Source organism: Neoarius graeffei, chromosome 4 (assembly GCF_027579695.1).
Source record: "Neoarius graeffei isolate fNeoGra1 chromosome 4, fNeoGra1.pri, whole genome shotgun sequence".
NCBI classification, from domain to species: Eukaryota; Metazoa; Chordata; class Actinopteri; order Siluriformes; family Ariidae; genus Neoarius; species Neoarius graeffei.
The window spans coordinates 30,928,880-30,951,170 of NC_083572.1; the positions used below are offsets into that span (position 1 = coordinate 30,928,880).

Sequence of the window (22,291 nt, forward strand, 5' to 3'; positions counted from 1 at the left end):
ATATCCCCCTAGTGCGAACATCCCCAGGCCAAAAGAGTGTACAATACAAATGTGTAATAGAATGGAATAACCTCCCCCTCCACCTTAAAAGTTTTACATCCATGATTAGTTTTAAACGTAATCTCAAAAACCACCTATTTTCATTCCCCAGTCACACTTGATCTTTATCTTTAATTAAAGTTCAATCTCGGATCAACTTGTAATATATTACACTACACCATGCACCAGGCTTCTGTTATTAGTACAGTATTTTTTCACCATTTGAAATTAATTATAATTTTTTTATTTTATGTATAGATCCTAGGTTACATTTTATTTGTTTCTTATTTTTACTCATTTATATTTTATCTGCAATTGATATTTTGTTTATATCTGTTATTTTAGTTATGGACTTGTCCAGGGTGTACCCCGCCTTTCGCCCGTAGTCAGCTGGGATAGGCTCCAGCTTGCCTGCGACCCTGTAGAAGGATAAAGCGGCTAGAGATAATGAGATGAGATGAGATTTTAGTTATGATATCAGTTATAGTTTAATGTATAATTTCATATGTTATCAATTATTATATTATCAAAATTTATTATTTACTATTGTTAATATTGTTGTTCTCTAATTTGTTAAATTTGTATTACTTACTTGTTAATTTTTTTTTAAAGTTTTTTTTTGGGCTTTTTTCACCTTTATTGGATAGGACAGTGTAGAGACAGGAAATGAGCGGGAGAGAGAGACGGGGAGGGATCGGGAAATGACCCCGGATTTATGGTATGGCACCTTATCCACCTGAGCCACGACGCCCCCATTACTTGTTAATTTAAATGGGGGAAGACTTAGAACAAAGCCATTGAGGCTTTTCTTCTTCCCCCAGCACATTTTCTGTTTTTGTTCCATTTATGGGTGGTTTTTTTTGTAATTTCTTTTATCATGTGCAAATAAATAAAATAAAATAAAACGTCTTCAAAGACTTAAAACCAAGCCCAGTTGTGTTCGATTCAGTTTCCCTGAGATAACCATAACCTGGATGAATGAGAATATTCTCAGGAATCTCCGCTACTGGAGATGCACTTCCACAAAAATGTGTTGTGAAAAGCAAACTTTGGTAGATTCCTGCTCTTTAAATAAAATAGGTTGCCCACTCACACCTGATTGACATCCCATTGTTTGAAAACACCTGACTCTAATTTTACCTTTAAATTAACTGCTAATCCTAATTTTGCCATTCACAGATGTGATATTGGATCGTTGACCTCAAAAAATAAATGACCAAGAATATTTTTGCCTCATTTGTTTAGTTGGGTTCACTCTATCTACTTTTAGGACATGTGCATTAGGATATACAGAAAATACTAAAGGGTTCACAAACTTTAAAGCACCACTGTAAATTCCAGCTCAGTATCAGCTCTGAACTAGTCCAGGAGCAGTGCATGTCCAACTCCTGTGTATCTCCTTTTTCTTAACACAGCAGTAAGCTCTTAAAGCTATATTTCACAATATGTAGCATGCTTGCTCCTCACCATATGGCTTTTGCAACTGGTTACGATTAAAAAAAAACAAACAAAAAAAGATTCGCTGCAGGCAATGGCTTGTGTTTCTTAAAGCTTAAGCTGCTGTCTCTCTGAAGCAGAATTTTATACTCACTGACCTAAAATCAGCAGCATTCTATTAGCAGGTTCAGATACTCTAAAATATTCTCCTTTTCTTTTAAGTCTGCAGTTATGAGCTGTTTTGTTAATAACACGGACTGATTAGTAAACCTTGAAAATCAATATACGTCATTGAAGAGAGATTATCTTTGTAATTTTTTTTTTAACATTTATACATCTTTATACATTTATCCTCATAATTATCTATTCTATTATAATGTATGACTTACTGGATGGTCCCATAAACAAATGTAAAAGTGATATGCAACATGATCTGTTACATAAATGGTAAACGGGTATCCTATGTAAGGTAATAATCACTAAATGCTGAACCTTCAGCTTTCTCCTCGCATTGAACTTCCTCAGCTGTTCCACAGTCTCAGGCAGGTGGATCTTGTAGGCATAGCGATCCCTCTCCTTTATAACAATAAGAAATACAAAACTTTTTCAAACCCTATGCAAACCAGACAAAACCACAATCAACAAAATTAACCCAAAAATCTTAAATTATACCTTTAATCATAAGATATTTTATTTATCTTACTATTAAGTGTGCGTGCACATGCATTTCAAAAACATCTTTACCAAGAGATGGTCGTGCTTTGTGTGCATGTCACATCTACCATGGACAATTTCCTTCCAGACTGCTAGATGGAAACTGCCCTCATAGTTTGAATGTCTTCCTTGGTTGTTTCACTGATTTCCTGTGCACACTGGTCTTGTGTTTCCCTTGATGAGTTCCCCTTCATAAGATCTGGTTTGTTTTTTTTCCTCTTCAGTGGCTTGGCATTTGTATTGTATTGTGGTGATGTGATTAGTTATCTGCAATGGTGTTCTCCCAGTTACAGTCTTTGTTTCTATGCTTTCTTGTTTTCCCTAGCCTTTTGAACCTTGCCTTGACCATTTAAGCTGGGCATACACTGTGCGATTTTTGGCCCGATTTTTGGCCCGATTTTTGGCCCGATCTAGCGCTGTCGCCTCACAGCAAGAAGGTCCTGGGTTCGAGCCCCGGGGCCGGCGAGGGCCTTTCTGTGTGGAGTTTGCATGTTCTCCCCGTGTCCGCATGGGTTTCCTCCGGGTGCTCCGGTTTCCCCCACAGTCCAAAGACATGCAGGTTAGGTTAACTGGTGACTCTAAATTGACCGTAGGTGTGAATGTGAGTGTGAATGGTTGTCTGTGTCTATGTGTCAGCCCTGTGATGACCTGGCGACTTGTCCAGGGTGTACCCCGCCTTTCACCCGTAGTCAGCTGGGATAGGCTCCAGCTTGCCTGCGACCCTGTAGAAGGATAAAGCGGCTAGAGATAATGAGATGAGATGAGTTAAATGCATCTTTCAAACAGGAAAGGGAAAGATGCAAACAAGGGGATGATCCCAAGAAAAACATCCTGGTTGCTTTACTACATTTGTTCTGACATCCAATCTGGAAGTTAAACCTAGACTCATCAGGTTTTTTTTTTTTTCAAGAAAAGGGGAAGGGGCCCCTAGCCACTCATGTGGGGGAAATTAGCATATCAATTAGTAAAAAGTGGAAAGTGTGTAGTGGTCAGAGTTTGGTTGGATACAGGGAAAGGTGTCAAACGTAAAAAAAAAAAAAAAAACAGCATCGTGAAGCAGCCGGGAAAGGGTTTATCCCTTGTAATTGTCAATATAACTAATGGGGTATTGGGTATAAATAATCTTCCCATAGATTAAAATCACTATATGGGTGTGCTTTTACTATCTTAAACATGAATAAGCAGTCAAAACAACAGTTGACCTACCTTCCGGACTTAGGATTTTTCAGAAAATATGCAAAAATAGTACCATATACAAATGCTTAGTTTATATTGAAGGAGTTGGATAATCAAATATTTTATTGGCTTAAAAGTTTGATAAAAGGTGTCTGTTGATAGGGTTAAAGGCTCATTCCAGTCATCATGTGCCCACATGGCCAACTAATTGCCTGAAGTAGGGCGTACCAAATGGTAATTTTGTCCCGAAGCCATATTTGGGGCCCTCCTGTACCCCCACCAAACCTCTGAGTGCCCTGAAACTCTCTAAGTACACAGTAGAGTTCCCAAATATAATGATAAATCAGTTGAAACCATATCAACACAAAAACTTTCCAAGATATGGACCCCCAAAATGTCAAAAGAAAATTTGTCATTAAAAAAATCCATTTTTAAGGGGTTAATATCTCTAAAGTTAGTCAACTTGTGCTATTTTTAGGTGCAGAATCTGATAGACAGGGCCAGAATACATAGATATATCAATTTACAGGTCTATATTCCCCTTAGAACAAAAGATATGGGCCTCCAAAAATGCTTGCAAATTAAGTATACAATTCCCGGACCCCAAAAGTGGGCGTGGCACCCAAACTTTGAAGGGCCAAAATTCAAAAACTGTTCCAGCTAGGAAGCTAAAATTTTGGATTCTTTCTTTTGACATCATAAGGCACTAATAAAATAAATATCAGGCAAATTGAAGAGGTGTCACTGGGGAGGGTGTGTGAATTGACATGGAATGACCCAGCTAGCAATTTTGCATTGAAATATGGAATTGTCACCTGAGCGCAATGTTATTTCACCTTTGGATGAAGAATATAATGAGATGTCAGAATTATTTCTTACCCTGGCAACGGTCAACTTGTGAATTGCCGATTTTCTTGGTCTTTTTCTCGGCTCTGCTTGGTCCTCGGCTTCGAGGGCCTCAGTGGATGCGGCACTTCGCCTTCTGTCAGGGGAGACAAACACGGCTGGCTCCTTTGGTGACGCTGACACAGATGGAGACGGTGTTGCTTTGGGCATTCTGACAGATGGAACTGCATCTTTTTTCAGATCAAGTTGCCTTGCGAAGCCCATTTCCCACTGCAAATAGTTCTCAAAGTCGTTGGGTCTTGTGAAGTGAGCACCGCAAATAATGCTGTAGTCTGTAGCATGTAGCCAATTTTTCCGGGTGCCTCGCACGAAGCGCTCCCATTTCTCTCTCATTGTCCGGTCTTTTGGAAAATGATGAATACTAATCCCATCAAGATTGGTGTTGCTACACCCTCCTATGATACATCTGTTAACCATTTTAATAATTACGTGATAACGTTGAAGAAATTTGCAGAAAACCACCAGGTCGTTTTCTCATAAACAAACCAGCGCTGACGTAGGATTCAGAAGGAGGCGTCCCGCATGTGACATCACGAAAATGAGAATCAAATCAAGAAAAATCCTCTTTACGGGGCACTGTTTTAGAGCTGAGGGGGAGGCGATATCCCACCTTCTCTCCTCTGGAGCACCACCCAGTGAGGTCAAGAAAGTTAGCCTACCCCTACCTAATATCAAGAGACACTTGAATCAGGGTACAGGACCTGAAATTTCCAGTGACTGACAGGAATGTGTGGAAAAACTTTGGGCAATATATCTCGGCTGAGGCCGAAGGATGATGCAAGATAGTGATCAGATGGTTGCAACTGGCAGAGCGCTACTATTGTGTTCTTGGTTAAGACCCTCAAGCCATAATTGTGTCGATTATAAACATGCTTTCTCAATATTGTAAATCACTTTAGCTAAAAGCATCAGTCAAATGAATAAATGTACAGCTGTCATACTGCAGCTTATTTTCTGGGGAAAAAAGCCAAATAAGACGTGATCAGAAGAGAAACAGATTTCCTGAATGGGTTTCATGTACACTAATATCAAGAGCAGCAGAGAATGCACAGCGATAAGAGTGCAAGTGATAAAGATATTTGTAATGTGTATATGTAGGGTCCTTACATCCAACAATGTGTGTAAATGTTGGTCCTGGAAAACGCTGTGCATGAAATCCAGATCTTTCTCACTGCAATCAGTCAGTGCATGGCTCTCTTCTAGACTATCCAGAACCTGAGAAACTGCCCCTACAAATTCACACATGCATGGACATATGCACATACATGTTAAGAAAGAACACCAAAATGGACAATAACAGCTTAAACATCAAGCTTAATCACATAAATATTACACACAAGACAGGACAAATAAAACACAGACAAAAGTTGAGAATGCCACAAACAGAGGCATTCAGTGTGGATTTTTTTTTTTTTTTTAAAGAACCCACATGTAGGCTGATGTTACATACAACAGTGTCTTCAGACTTGGAACACTAGCATGAAAATAAAATAAGTAAAATAGGTTCAAAACACATGAAACATTCAGGTTTTAAAACTACAATCAAAGTGAGAACTGGAAGAACATTCATTAATAATGACATTGGAGAGGCACTTTTAATCACACATGCAGTTAAATGCTGAGTCTCAGCCTAGAGATGTTTGGATGGAATAATAGCAAGGATAAGTGTTGAAGTGTAAAGCTCTACTACAGTGACAGAGCAACATAAATTAGACCAGAGGCAGTGATGTCAGAATCCATGGAATACATACTTTCTGCAGCAGGCAATCCTACAGGGATGGCAGCATTAGAACAAATAAGTTTGGAAATAAGAGGAGAGAGAGAATCACACACCAATTAAAAAATAGAAATGATAAAGCAACTAAAGAGAAAACACCCAAGAAAGAGACAGACAAAACCTGCAATGTTAAAAGCCTCTAATACTGTTATATGGAAATATATAATGTTGACAAACAGCTTGAATCCTACACAGGATGAGAGCGATATGAAGCTGCTTAACTGCTTAACATATGAAACAAAAAGGAAAATATTCTCTCAGCAAAGAGATGGATGTAGGGCCCTTTTCAGCAGACATTATTTGATTAGCATCTAATGGACACGTTCTTTTTATTTAAATAATTAGATAGTTTAATTATGATTTGTATCATTAATATCAGCAATACAAATGGATGCATCCAAATGAGCTCAGATTTTCTTGCTCTTCTTTCCTCTTTTATTCTAGAGGTTTTTCTAGGGAACAATGCAACCGACCCTCAACCCAAGTTTGGGCTTGATTACTAAAATGACGCTTCAAAGTTAAATTTCTAGATTTCTGCATAAGTATGACCTAAAACATCAGAGTTTCTCACACATCCTAAAAGTAGATGAAAATAACCATATCAAACAAATTATCCAAAAATATTATTCTTGGTCATTTATTTACTGAAGAAAATGATCCAATATTACATATTGGATCAGTGGCAAAAGTATGTGAATTTTTCCTTTCAGGTTCTAGTGTGACTCTTGTGCAGCAATAACTCCAACTAAACGTTTCTAGTAACTGTTGATCATTTCTGCACATCGACTTGAATTTTAGCCAATTCGTCAATATGTAACAGCTTTAACACTAGGATGTTGTTGGGATTCCTCACATGAACTGCTCAGTTCAGGTCCTTCCACAACGTTTCTATTGGATTAAGGTCCAGACTACTATTTTTTTTTAACAATTCCTTACGAGAACGACTTGTATGCTAAGGGTCATTTTGCTGCATGATCCATTTTCTCTTGAGATTTAGTTCAGGGACAGATGTCCAGATATTTTCCTTTAGAATTTGCTGGTATGATTCAGAATTATTGTTCCATTAATAATGGCAATACATCCTGGCCCAGATACAGCAAAACAGGCCCAAATAATGATACTACCACCATCACCACCATGTTTCACATAAGGTTCTTATGCTGGAATGCAGCATAAGATGATCCAATAAAACATAATATTATGTTTCCTTTCTCCAAACATAACACTTTTCATTTTAACCAAGACCCCATCAACCACTCCTGAGGAGGGTAACAACGGTAACAATGGATGTGAATTTCCTCCACTTGTACATAATCTGTCTGACTGTAGTCCAAACTCTTTAGAGATGGTTTTGTAACCTTTTCTGAGGTCCTCAGGAATCTCTCGATGAAATTGAATTGAATGTAACTGGACTTGGTTTTAAGTCTTTGAAGACGTTTCACCTATCATCCAAAAGGCTTCATCATCTGGGATGAGAGGTGAAACTCCCTTTGAGTGCGCATGCGCCAGAGGTTAACGACGCCGGTTTTTACAGCTCCGTAACTATCAGCAAAAAAAGGCAAATTTTTACGACTTTTAATTAAACTAACAAGATATCCTTGTAAATTGGATATTCAAGGACTACGGAGATCGCCTTCAAACCATCATTTTAACAATCTGGCCAATTTGAAGCGACTTGAAGCCAGTTTTGCCCCAACAACTAGTGATCGGCCTGGCGAGCCCGGAAACGAGTTGTCTATACTTCTGTTTCACGCGGATTAACCGCAGCAGGCTCCTTAAAAGGAGCCCCCACGGCGTGGTGTGTCCATCCCCACTCCCGCCAAATTTACATTGGATTCCGCTAATTAGATCTATCCAGGTGGGAATTGTGATTTTTAAATTCCTACATACCATTGACACCATGCCTACTCGAGGACAAAAACAATAAACTGATGAGGACGTAGTCACTCTTGGTACCCTGAAAGAAATGCTAGATCAACAAAGGGCAAAATATGAGGACTTGTTGATGAGACAACAATCCACCAGCCATCCATCTTTCATCGCAACAGTAATAGATACAAACAACAAAAGAATGGACAGTCTCATCCGCGAGGTGCAGGAAATAAAGGACAGTTTACAATTCTCCCAGGCGGAAATTCAAGACGGTAAAGCAAAACAACATGACCAGAGCCACAATATCAAGGAACTTGAGACGAAAATAGATCGTCTAGAAGCTGATATCAACACGATCCTTCATAAATCCAATTACTTGGAGAACCAGTCTCGTCGTAATAACGTTCTGATCGACGGCGTCCCTGACAACAAACGAGAACTGGAACCAATGTGAACAGAAAGTCAGAGAAATTCTCAAGGACAAACTCAAGCTCGACCCACTTAAGACTGAAATCGAACGTTTTCATCGTAATGGAAAATTTCAGGAAGATGGCCGGCCACGACCCATTGTTGTGAAACTTCTCCAATACAAAGACAAAGAAGCCATTATGCAGAGAGCAAAGTACCTCAAAGGATCGAACATCTACATCAACGAAGACTTTTCGGAAGCAGTACGCCAAAAGAGGAAAGAACTCCTACCGGAAATGCGGGCAGCAAGAGAGAGAGGAAACGTGGCATACTTACGGTATGATCGGCTGGTCGTGCACCCACCGAGAGACACACCAAGGAGGGACAACACATGAAGAAACCAGACTTGACTAAGTCATTCGCCGGTAATCAAACCTCATGAACTCCACTACTGAACAGCAGCCATCTCTACCTTCAAAAATAAGTAACAGTGACTTAAGTACATTAGTTTTTAACCCTTTTGACTTAAATGAAAATGTCTGTGAATCACACTTTTCGTCTCTCGACCCTGATTTAAATTTCTTTAATAACTACTGTAGTTCTTCTAAGAGCATTTCACAGTATTACAACACTGACTCATTCATCAATACATGTAAATCAAGAAAAAGCAATTATCTTTTTGTTTCATTTAAACGTAAGGAGCCTTCTGTGCCACTTTGAGGAGCTCAATGAATATCTATACTCTATAAAACATAGGTTCTCAGTAATTGCTCTCACAGAGTCTTGGCTAACTGAAAATATAATCCACAATTATATTATACCCGGGTATAAAAGCATTCATCACTGTAGACTGAATAAGGTGGGGGGGGTTCTATATACATAAGAAATGTTATCTTATATAGAAAGAAATGACTTGGAATTTGAAATCGATGAATCGGGCACGCAGTGTATTTTTGTTGAACTGTTTTCAAATGGTAATGAGGGGAAAAAAGTCGTCATTGGCTGTGTATATCGTTCTCCTAATACAGACATCCAACAGTTTAATAACCAATTGACAGAATGCCTGAATAACATCAACAAAGAAAAGAGTATTTGCTACATTCTTGGAGACTATAACATAGACTTACTTAAAATTTCGCATTCCCCTACTACTGATCATATTAACATTTTCTCTAACTCCTTTTTCCCTCTTGTATACAAGCCTACCAGGATTACCCTACACTCTGCTACCCTAATTGATAACATATACACAAACACACTTAACATCGACTACACGGTTGGGATTACGGTAACAGACATATCGGATCACTTTCCGATATTTCTTATATCTAATTTAGTGGAACCACCTAGGAAGACAGACAAAATATCTTACCGTCTCATTAACATGACAAACATCCAGAAATTTACAGAATCCTTATCAGGTATAGTTTGGGACAACATACTTAGCGAGGTGGATACAGAGAAAGCTTACAATCAGTTTCTTGAAACGTACGGATCTTTATATGAAAAATGTTTTCCTAAGAAAAGCGCAAAAATTTTCAACCATTCTCGGAAAAAACCTTGGTTAAGTAGCGGACTATTAAAGTCAATACGCAGAAAAAACAAACTTTATGCTAAGTATGTCAAGAACCCTACACCCCTTAACCACAGTGTTTACAAAAAGTACCGAAATCAGCTAAATCATCTCCTTAGAACTACAAAGAAAGAATACTACAACAGAAAGTTTACTGAAGCCGCTTCCAATATAAAACAAACATGGAGAATGATAAATGACGTCTTAAATCGTGATAAAATGAAAACACCCAGTACAAACAAAATTCAAATTGGAAATAAAACTATCGAAAATAAAAAAGAACTATGCAATGAATTCAATTATTTTTTTGTCAATATTGGGCCTTCATTAGAAAGCAAAATACAAAAAGGACCACAGGACCCTCTGAACTACATTACCTTACAAGTTGAATCTAATTTATCGACCTTTATACCACCAACTAATGCCGAAATCTCAGACATCGTCAAAAACCTAAAAGGTTCAGCTGTTGGGCATGGTGAAATAAGCGCTCAAGTTCTAAAACTTTCCCTGCCCTACTATCTCATTGCCCCTCTTACACACATTCTTACTCTTTCCTTGCAAAATGGAGTTGTTCCTCACTCACTAAAAGTTGCAAAGGTTACTCCCATCTTTAAAAGTAGTGATCCACAATATCAACAATTATCGACCCATATCTGTCCTCCCCGTATATCTAAAGTTCTCAAAAAATTAATATATAACCGTATTCTGAAACATTTAGATCATAATAACATCCTATACAAACACCAATATGGCTTAAAGGGCTATTCCACCTCTATGGCACTGATTCAGTTAATGGATAAAATTTCCTCAGTTATAAACAACAAAGAGTACACCATAGGGCCTCCCTAAGTGTTGCGCCTGGGGAGGTCTGCGTGCTTTAAGGATCCTGGAAGCTAAATCAGCGGGGACCTCGGTCCCTGGCAGGTTCAACCTTGCTGGGCAGGTTCCAGGTGAAAGGCCAGACGAATTGCAACACCTGGTCCTCCAGGTTGGGCGAAGGGCTAATATCCCTTCCCTGTAAAACAATATTATTACAGAAACCTGAAATACTTTCCAAGGATTATATGGGCATGAAGATGGGACTGGCCAGATGACGATTTGATGTTCACAGACTACCAGCGCTGGATGACATCGGAGGGTGAAAGCTCCTTTGAAACCCCCCGACCGATAGAGTCACTTCTGAAGCCCAAAAGTTTTGTTAATATTGGTAACTGGAACGTACGTACGGTACGATGTATGCTTTAGGGAAGTCCGCACAGATTGCACACGTGATGAGAGAGTACAACTTAGACATTCTAGGAATCAGCGAATGTAGATGGACAGACTCGGGTAAGGTGACGCTGGCAACAGGTGAGACGATTATCTTTTCTGGAAGAGAAGATGGTATACACAGAAGCGGCGTGGCAATTATGATGTCTAGACGTGCTGAATCAGCACTGTTAGAATGGGAACCTATCAACGAACGTATAATCATGGCACGATTCTATTCAAAATTCATCAAACTCACCATCATCCATGTGTACGCGCCTACAATGGACGCAGAAGACGAAGACAAATATGTATTTTACGAACAACTAAAAAGTGTCTTCGAAAAGGTAGCCAAACACGATCTTCTGCTGATAACAGGAGACATGAATGCGAAGGTGGGGTCATCAAATCGGAACAGAGAAGGAGTAATGGGAAAAGAAGGTACAGGAATCATGAACAGCAACAGTGAAAGACTTGTCAACTTCTGTGAGATGAACAACCTTATTGTCATAGGAACTCTATTTCTTCACAAAGAAATCCATAAGAACACCTGGACATCCCCTGATGGGAAAATACACAACCAGATAGACCATGTGCTAGTCAATCAACAATTTAGAAGATCAGTTCAAGATACAAGAGTCATGAGAGGTGCAGACGTTGGATCGGACCACCAGCTCGTCAGAACTAAGGTAAAACTCAAGCTCAAGAAAACCATCAAACCAATCAACACGCGAATAAAATACGACGACACCAAACTACAGAATGAATCAATTAGGAAGGCATTTTCGTTAGAGCTCCACAACCAGTTTTCAGTCCTCGAGGATGTAGAAGCAGACGAAGAATGTGATATTAACAACAAGTGGACCTGTTTCAGCAAAGCTTACAACAACCCAGCAGATAAAGTACTGGGTAATAAAAAGAAAAACAGCAAACCGTGGATCAGTCAAGATTCTTGGTCCATTATCGAAGGAAGAAAGCACCTAAAAATTCAAGCAGAAAACGCAAAGTCAGAAAGAATCCAGAACCAACTTTGGATGAAATATAGGGAGAAAGATAAAGAAGTTAAGAAAAATCTCAGAGCTGATAAATGAAGATGGCTTGAAGAGCAGATGGATGATGCTCAAAAAGCAGCAGATATGGGAAACATGAAGATCTTATATGAAATAACCAAAAACATCTGTAACGATAAACCCCGCAACTCCACCGCCATCAACGACAGAGAGGGAAACACAATCACTGAAGATTCAGCCAGGTTAGCTCGATGGAAAGAACACTTTGAAGAGATTCTCAACCATGCAACACCAACAGACCCAATATTGATTGAGACAGATGAAATCCCAGAAATAGATGAAATCAGTACAGAACCAATCAGTAAAGATGAAGTTAGGCAGGGTATCAGATCTCTAAGGAATGGAAAAGCAGGTGGCTTTGACAACATTATAGCAGAGCTTCTTAAAGCAGACCTTGAAATATCCACCCAAAAGCTACATGAAATAATCCAACAGATTTGGAAAGAAGAACAAGTTCCCTTGGAATGGTTAAAAGGGTTAATTGTCAAGCTACCCAAGAAAGGAAACCTAAGAAACTGTACGAACTGGAGAGGCATTACACTTCTTATCATCGCAAGTAAAGTCCTTGGTAAGATTCTTACGGAACATATGAAAAAGGGAGCAGATGCAAAGCTACGACAAGAACAAGCAGGATTCCATCAAGGAAGATGTACCACCGAACAGATTTTCATACTACGTAACATCATCTAACAAACATATGAATGGCAATCCTCCCTGATATTAAACTTCATAGATTTCAAAAAAGCATTCGATTCGCTACATAGAAACAGCCTCTGGGACATAATGAAGCTATATGGCATACCAGCAAAGATCATCAGGATAATCCAACTTCTATACCAAAACTCTGAATGTGCAGTTCTTGATGGAGGCCAAATATCTGTGTGGTTCCAAGTGAAAACTGGCGTCAAGCAAGGTTATGTAATGTCAGGCTTTCTATTCCTACTCGCCATTGATTGGGCAATACGTGAAACAACTAGTCAAGCCAACACAGGGATCAGATGGACACTCACCAGTCAACTAGAGGACCTAGATTTTGCGGATGACATTGCACTTATTTCAACCAACCAAAGTCAGATGCAAAGGAAGACGAAAAAGCTATCGGAGGCAGCACAGAGAATAGGACTTAATATCAGCCAATCAAAGACCCGAGTTATGAAAGTCAACTGCAAGAACCCAGAGCTGATCAAATTCCTAAATGGTCAAAACATCCAAGAAACCAATGACTTTACCTACCTTGGAGCCTGTGTAAGTACCGACGGAGGCGCTGATAAAGACATGGACAGCAGACTTGGCAAGGCCAAGGCAGCTTTCAGGAAGTTGAAGATGATATGGGGCTCTAAACAATACAGCAAGAAGACAAAGATAAAACTATTCAACACCTTGGTTAAACCAGTCCTACTGTATGGAAGCGAAACCTGGAAGACTAATGCAAAAGACTACGAAAAGCTTGACTCCTTTCAATACCAGTGCCTCAAGAGAATCATGGGCATCTACTGGCCATACATAGTTTCAATGGATGAGCTAAACGATGAGACAGGGTCCGTACGTATGAGTGTAGAGGTAAGAAGAAGAAGATGGAGATTTCTTGGGCACGTCCTCAGAATGCCATGCCAAATAGCATTAACGTGGAAACCCGATGGGAGGAGAAAGGTGGGCAGGCCGAAAACAACCTGGAGGCGCTCAATCGAGAAGGAGAGAGGAGAAGCTGGGTGGAAAACCTGGGAAGAAGCAAGAATTGTGGCTAAAGACAGGAAACAATGGAAGGAAAGTACTACGGCCTTATGCGCAACTGAGCGTGAAGAGGATAGTTGAGAGGGTGAGGTGAAGTACACCATAGGGATTTTTCTCAATTTATCTAAAGCATTCGACACAGTAAATCATTCTATTCTACTCAGCAAATTAAAACGATATGGCATAAGTGACTCTGCATTAAATTGGTTCTCGTCTTATCTATCTGACAGACAACAATGTAACAATCAACAACACTAAATCTACACTTAAAACAGTACAATGTGGAGTACCACAGGGATCAATTTTAGAACCTTTACTATTTCTAATTTACATCAATGACCTTGCACAAGCTTCCACAATCATCATCTTTATCTTATCTGCAGATGACTCCAATCTTTTCCTTTCGCACTCAAATTTTAATACTTTAATAAAATTAGCTAATCAAGAATTAGAAAAAGTTATCTGGTTCGAGGTTAACAAATTATCTATCAATGCCAAAAAAAACATACTTCCTTATTTTCTGTAATAAAAATAAAACCTACAATAGAAATAACGCAAAAATCTTACTAAAAAGTATGCCCCTTTCTCAAGAGTGTCAAGCTAAATTCTTAGGCGTAATAATAGATGACAAACTGACCTGGAAACCACATATAGCCACGTTATGTAAAAAAATATCTAAAACTATTGGACTTGTTAGGATTGCGCTGTGTGCTGTTCAGATGCGTTACAAGGAGTACTCCGAGGACAAAAAGAGAGCAAACCACATGAGTTAAATCAATCTGGTTTATTCTCAGTCGTGCCCTAACGCGCAGCTGCGTCGGGGCTTTATATACACTCTGCGTAGGGAGTATCAGCAGTGGAAAATTACGGAATGTGCTTTGCACACTCAGTATCAAGGTCACACAAGAGTTATGCACAGTTCAACAGGATGTTTCACACAAAAACATAGACAAAATCAGGATATGAAACGGGAACAGAACATGTGGAAATGCAAAATGTACAGAGCAGCACGTACTGTATTGTAGCTGGCCTAAAGTAAACCCTAAACTGCTACACTAAACGACAGTCACCCTTGGGCCGCGCATTTACAAGAGTAGGTTTAGGAGTATTCAGGATTATATTCTTACAATCCCCTCTTTAATACTCTGACGCAAGCCCAGAGTATTATTCACACCCCAGTCTTGGCCGACACAGGGACATAACCTGTGTGTGAGATCATCATATTATATATACGATCCATGCAACAACGGAAAAGAAACGGGCCACAGGCTGAGCCATGTCATATTAACCTTAGAGTAGTTAGACGGGGCTATTCGGACCGGAAAAGGAGCGCTGCTGTCATGGGGTAACAAAGAACACACATAACAGGGTTTACTCATATTCATTGATGTTTTTACAGTGAAGTTTACATATTTCTAAAACTCGTTATCCCTTGGGTCCCGGTGTATTGCTTGTGCGGGTAACCCTGCCCCAAGCGTTGAGATCAGCACGATGATGAAGAAAGTCATACTGGTCACTGACTTTGTTCTCTAATGCTCACAGGGTGCAGACGGCGAAAAATGTCACAGGCTCCCGTGCTTTTCAGACTCTTCAGCCCAGAACTTTGCAAGACTCACCAACCATCCCCTCTTTGTAGATCAGCCGAAACTGGATTGCTCCAGATGCTGGAAGGGGATCCCTGAAAAGGCCGTCAGCTATTGTCACAGCAACTTTCTGAAACACAAAAGTCTGTTAAGCATCAACAATATAGATTTCTATTACATTGGAGCCTTCTTTATTCTGCTGGCATGGATCCACTGTGGAAAAAGGTCCGTTAGCACAGCCGTGCGAGTTACAGCGAGTACATCGGTGGGCCCACTGTAGGGTGACTCCTCCATGGGAGCGTTTAGTTTACTGAATCTCTTTACTAAAACTCTGTCCCCTACCTCAAAGGGGTGAGTGTGTGCCTCTGGAATGGGAGGCTTTTTGGAATTTACTCTCGCCCAATACTCATCCAGCACCCGCATGAGACCCACCGCGTACTCGCTGAGATGTACTTCAAGATCACCCGTTCCTATAACCTGCATGCCTCTACGCCAAGGGACAGGAAAGGGGCGTCCCATGACGAGCTCGTACGGAGATAAATTGTCGAGAGCGACCTGAGCAGTCATGCGCATATCAGCGAGGACCAACGGTAAAACTTGGACCCAATTTTTCGTGCCTGCGTCTTGCATAGCCTTACGCAACTTACCCTTAATTGTTCTATTCGCGCGCTCCACAATGCCAGAGGACTGTGGATGGTATGGGATATGAAAACGCCAATTGATCTTGAGGTCTTTACATAGCTCCTGCGTTACCTTAGAGGTGAACGGCGTTCCCTTATCAGAGTCAATTCCTACCGGAAGACCGTAACGTGGGATAATTTCCTGTGTAAGTTTGTTCACTGCTGTTCGGGCGTTCTCTTTGCTACACGGGAAAGCCTCAATCCACCGTGAAAATTTGTCAATCATGACCAAAAGGTATTTGAACGGGCCCTGCTTTGGCATGTGAGTGAAGTCGATCTGCCATTCTTGGAAAGGCGTGTCGGGTATGGGAAGGTGCTGATGTACCGCGCCTGGTTTAGATAGATTATTCTGGGCGCACGTTAAACACTTGTCCAGAATGTTGTGTGCGTCTGTGTGCAAATTATTGATGCAGAATGTTCTGTTCATATCTTCCACTACCCCTCTTCGGCCGCGATGAGTGGGACCATGGAACTCGCGGACGAGAAAGGGAGTACAGTGACGAGGTAAACAAAGACGGCCCTGTGCGTCAAGCAAAACGCCACTCTTCTCTGTCGCGCCCTGGGCGTCCCAGAACTGCGTATCTGCCACAGAGGCCGAGGCCTGGATAGAAATGAGATCTATGTCAGGTAAGACAGCGCTAACCATGCGATCAGTAGAAACTAAAGCGCAATTAAAGCCTGGAGGCAGGACACCGGATGCGGCTGCAGCTTTAGCGAGTCGATCAGCGAATGAATTGCCCTTTACTTCAAATGAGTCCCCTCTTGTGTGCGCGCGTGTCTTAACAATGGCCAACGTGCACGGAAGGAGACAGGCGGTGATTAAATCAGTAACAAGTGAAGAATGAGAAATGGGCTTACCGTCGGCTGTCGTAAACCCCCGAGACGCCCAAATGCGGCCGAAGTCGTGCGCCACGCCGAAAGCGTAGCGTGAGTCGGTGTAAATAGTAACGTCTGTGTCTTGAGCCAAAATACACGCACGAGTCAAAGCATAGAGCTCCGCAGCCTGAGCAGAAGAAAAAGGCAAAGAATGAGCTTCAACAATTTCATCAGGGAGGCGACAAACAGAGTAACCACACAGGAACACACCATCCGCAGGGCGGGAACAGGAACCATCTACAAAAAGAGAATCGCCTGTGGAAAGAGGGGTGGAGTGTAAGTCTGGGCGGATGCTAGTCTCAAAAACGATATTAGAAAGACAGTCATGTGAGTCAAACGCAACATCGTCATCCTGTGAGTTAAGAAGACGCTGAAGAGCGTGGGCGACAGAATCAAACGACGAGGAGGGCTTAACAGTGAGATGCTCTGTGGCCAAAAGAATAAACTCATAGCCAGAGCGACGCTGAGCAGACAAATGCTGAGTGCTAAGATTCCGCAGAATGTACACGACGTCATGTGAAGTGTGTAAAATGAGCGGATGCAACAAAACAAGTTTTTCAGCGTCCGTGACCATGAGAGCACACGCAGCAACAGCCCTAAGACAGCCAGGAAGCCCTTGTGCCACAGCGTCAAGAGTTTTAGACAGAAACGCGCAAGGTCGCATGCCCCCCCCCCGTGCTCCTGAGCCAGCACCCCAGAGGCGGTCCCCCTCTGATTGCACACATACAGGTGAAACGGCAAACGATAGTTCGGCAGCCCGAGAGCAGGGGCGGAGCACAAAGCTTGCTTCAGAGCCTTGAAGGCCGTTAGCCTGTCCTCAGTCCAGACCAGGGGCTGAGTCAAAGGATCTGAGTGACTTATAGCTGAACGCAAACACTTGTCATAGATTGAACAGTCAGGGATCCATTGACGACAGTAATTGATGAGGCCCAGAAATGCCATGAGAGCGTGCTTGGTTGCAGGTACCTGAGTGTCCATAATGACTTGAACGCGTTCCGGGCTAAGCCTCCTGGAACCCTGAGAGAGGTCATGTCCCAAGTAGCGAACAGTTGTGAGGCAAAACTGCAACTTCGTGCGGGAGACCTTGAAACCCTTCTGCGCCAGGAGTGTGAGGAGAGACAATGTGGCGGCAGCACAAGCGTCTTGATCCTCCGCCGTTACCAGGAGATCATCCGCGTACTGGAGCACCGTGGAGCCCCGGGGAAGACAGAGATCAGCCAGCGCGTCCCGCAATACGGCAGTGAAGACCGCCGGTGAGTCAATGAAACCCTGTGGCAACCGCGTCCACGTGTATTGTCTTCCCCTGTGTGTGAAAGCAAACAGGGGCTGAGTCTCATGGCCCACAGGAACACTGTAAAAGGCAGAGCACAAATCAATCACAGAGAAATAAGCATGGTCACACGGAATAGAAGACATAAGAGAAAGAACGTCAGGGACCACTGGAGCCACGGGAACGATGAGTTCATTTATTTTACGTAGGTCTTGAGTGAGGCGCCATGTGCCATCCGGTTTTGGGACCGGGTTCACTGGGGTGTTATACGGGCTGACACAAGGAACCACGACACCTTGCTGCAAAAGAGATTGTAGAATATTGTCAATACCATTGAGCTTACTAGGAGACAGAGGGTATTGTTTAACATAAACAGGTGTAGAGTGTTTAATAACAGCTTCATACGGAGAGCAGCTCACAGAGCCCACATCGTCCTTATGATCCGCCCACAGGGTGTTAGGAAGAGCAGAGAGAACGGGGGAAAGAGCTTGGGACGTACAAGCAGCGTTCAGAATGTTATGTGGCAGCACAGAACTGGATAGGGCAAAAACATCAGGCGGAGAAATACCTAGTTAACTGCTCACGCAGGAGCTGCAAAGCATTCGGTGTGTCCCTCCAAAAAAAAATATCGACACGGTGCGCTGACGCGGACGGCCACCTTCCTGAGCCGGAGCTATTTCTTCCTTTATATTCACAGCGACGTCATTTCTAGGTTGCAACACATCGACTATTTCGAGCAAACGCTCCTCATCATATAATCTGTGTCAACTGATGAGGTGTTCAAATGTGCGAGCTGATCTGAACAGAGCTGCCAGACATACACATACAGAGGGCTTCCAAACCCATACTGCACACCGCACATTTCACTTACTTCAATAGTTAGTCCATCTGGAGTGGATGTGAGATTTACTTCTAATTTGCACATTAAATCATGTGCTAACAAATTTACTGGACATGTATGTGAGATGAGGAATGAGTGGGACGTAACTATTCCTCCCTCGCTTTTACATGGGAGGTTGACTGAGAAAGTTTTGGTTTTGGAATAGCCTTTAAAACAGGTCTCGGGGTGTAAACACCCTTTGATTTATCCCATACCTTCTTCATGTCAAACCATTTATCATACCCTGCGCGCATATAAGGGCGGTCCCAATCCGGATCGCCTAAGCTTTCATAAATCATACGGTGCGCTGAAGCAAGGAAACCTGGATTAAACGTCCCATCACGGGGATACTATGGAATCTGAGGATTTGCCTCCGTCCACCCAGCCAAATTGTCCAGCCACGGCGTAACGTAATAGCCTAAACCGCACTTATTCATCCATTCCGCCGGGGTGTCTGTGACCTCAGGTTTAGGATACGAGCCCCCCATCGTACAGTAAAGCAAACGGATCTGAACAGAAACAAACAGCAGATATTTATCTAAATTTCTATAGCGCGCTCTTCCTGGACTCGAACCAGGGAAAACCAAGCCCTCCTTAGGGCGCTACACAAATTTCTATAGCGCGCTCTTCCTGGACTCGAACCAGGGAAAACAAAGCCCTCCTTAGGGCACTACGGAGCTACTTCCAACCAGGTAGTCAATCAAACATGTCTTACCTGATTGAGAGTATCACGTCGGGGTCACCAAATTGTTAGGATTGCGCTGTGTGCTGTTCAGATGCGTTACAAGGAGTACTCCGAGGACAAAAAGAGAGCAAACCACATGAGTTAAATCAATCTGGTTTATTCTCAGTCGTGCCCTAACGCGCAGCTGCGTCGGGGCTTTATATACACTCTGCGTAGGGAGTATCAGCAGTGGAAAATTACGGAATGTGCTTTGCACACTCAGTATCAAGGTCACACAAGAGTTATGCACAGTTCAACAGGATGTTTCACACAAAAACATAGACAAAATCAGGATATGAAACGGGAACAGAACATGTGGAAATGCAAAATGTACAGAGCAGCACGTACTGTATTGTAGCTGGCCTAAAGTAAACCCTAAACTGCTACACTAAACGACAGTCACCCTTGGGCCGCGCATTTACAAGAGTAGGTTTAGGAGTATTCAGGATTATATTCTTACAGGACTTATGGGAAAAATCAAACAACATCTTATTCAACAAACCATTACCACCATATATAATAGCTTAATATACCCATATCTGACCTAAGGAAATATTGTATGGGGATGTGCCTACAAAACTACACTACAGCCCCTAAACTACAAAACTACACTACAGCACCGGATCCAGTTTTTATGCCCATTCTTTACCTCTATTTATGAAGCTTAAGATTTTAAATATTTTTGATATCAATAGACTTCAGTTAAATATCTTCACTTTCCAATTTCTTAGAAATTCTCTTCCAGATACGTTTGATAGTTTTCTAAATTTTAATTCCCAATTTCATGCTTACCAAACTTGACAATGTGACCAACTACATATCCCCCTAGTGCGAACATCCCTAGGCCAAAAGAGTGTACAATACAAATGTGTAATAGAATGGAATAACCTCCCCCTCCACCTTAAAAGTTTTACATCCATGATTAGTTTTAAACGTAATCTCAAAAACCACCTATTTTCATTCCCCAGTCACACTTGATCTTTATCTTTAATTAAAGTTCAATCTCGGATCAACTTGTAATATATTACACTACACCATGCACCAGGCTTCTGTTATTAGTACAGTATTTTTTCACCATTTGAAATTAATTATAATTTTTTTATTTTATGTATAGATCCTAGGTTACATTTTATTTGTTTCTTATTTTTACTCATTTATATTTTATCTGCAATTGATATTTTGTTTATATCTGTTATTTTAGTTATGGACTTGTCCAGGGTGTACCCCGCCTTTCGCCCGTAGTCAGCTGGGATAGGCTCCAGCTTGCCTGCGACCCTGTAGAAGGATAAAGCGGCTAGAGATAATGAGATGAGATTTTAGTTATGATATCAGTTATAGTTTAATGTATAATTTCATATGTTATCAATTATTATATTATCAAAATTTATTATTTACTATTGTTAATATTGTTGTTCTCTAATTTGTTAAATTTGTATTACTTACTTGTTAATTTTTTTTTAAAGTTTTTTTTTGGGCTTTTTTCACCTTTATTGGATAGGACAGTGTAGAGACAGGAAATGAGCGGGAGAGAGAGACGGGGAGGGATCGGGAAATGACCCCGGATTTATGGTATGGCACCTTATCCACCTGAGCCACGACGCCCCCATTACTTGTTAATTTAAATGGGGGAAGACTTAGAACAAAGCCATTGAGGCTTTTCTTCTTCCCCCAGCACATTTTCTGTTTTTGTTCCATTTATGGGTGGTTTTTTTTGTAATTTCTTTTATCATGTGCAAATAAATAAAATAAAATAAAACGTCTTCAAAGACTTAAAACCAAGCCCAGTTGTGTTCGATTCAGTTTCCCTGAGATAACCATAACCTGGATGAATGAGAATATTCTCAGGAATCTCCGCTACTGGAGATGCACGTCCACAAAAATGTGTTGTGAAAAGCAAACTTTGGTAGATTCCTGCTCTTTAAATAAAATAGGTTGCCCACTCACACCTGATTGACATCCCATTGTTTGAAAACACCTGACTCTAATTTTACCTTTAAATTAACTGCTAATCCTAATTTTGCCATTCACAGATGTGATATTGGATCGTTGACCTCAAAAAATAAATGACCAAGAATATTTTTGCCTCATTTGTTTAGTTGGGTTCACTCTATCTACTTTTAGGACATGTGCATTAGGATATACAGAAAATACTAAAGGGTTCACAAACTTTAAAGCACCACTGTAAATTCCAGCTCAGTATCAGCTCTGAACTAGTCCAGGAGCAGTGCATGTCCAACTCCTGTGTATCTCCTTTTTCTTAACACAGCAGTAAGCTCTTAAAGCTATATTTCACAATATGTAGCATGCTTGCTCCTCACCATATGGCT

The 22,291-nt window shown here is 41.2% G+C and overlaps 1 protein-coding gene across 2 annotated transcripts; it reads right to left on the minus strand.

Annotated features, from left to right (window-relative positions):
* Positions 1-14,775: 14,775 nt before the first annotated feature.
* Positions 14,776-20,044, minus strand: LOC132884966 (uncharacterized). Of its 2 annotated transcripts, none has more exons than XM_060919112.1 (2): positions 17,073-20,044; positions 14,776-15,679 (listed from the first exon to the last, which is right to left on the minus strand). In XM_060919112.1, exons 1-2 carry the CDS (start codon positions 17,752-17,754, stop codon positions 15,642-15,644), a joined length of 720 nt encoding a protein of 239 aa, XP_060775095.1. In that variant the 5' UTR covers positions 17,755-20,044; the 3' UTR covers positions 14,776-15,641. The 2 variants fall into 2 exon arrangements, with proteins under 2 accessions (XP_060775095.1, XP_060775096.1); XM_060919113.1 differs by having other exon boundaries at positions 14,776-15,664; positions 17,073-20,043.
* Between the last annotated feature and the right edge of the window lie 2,247 nt (positions 20,045-22,291).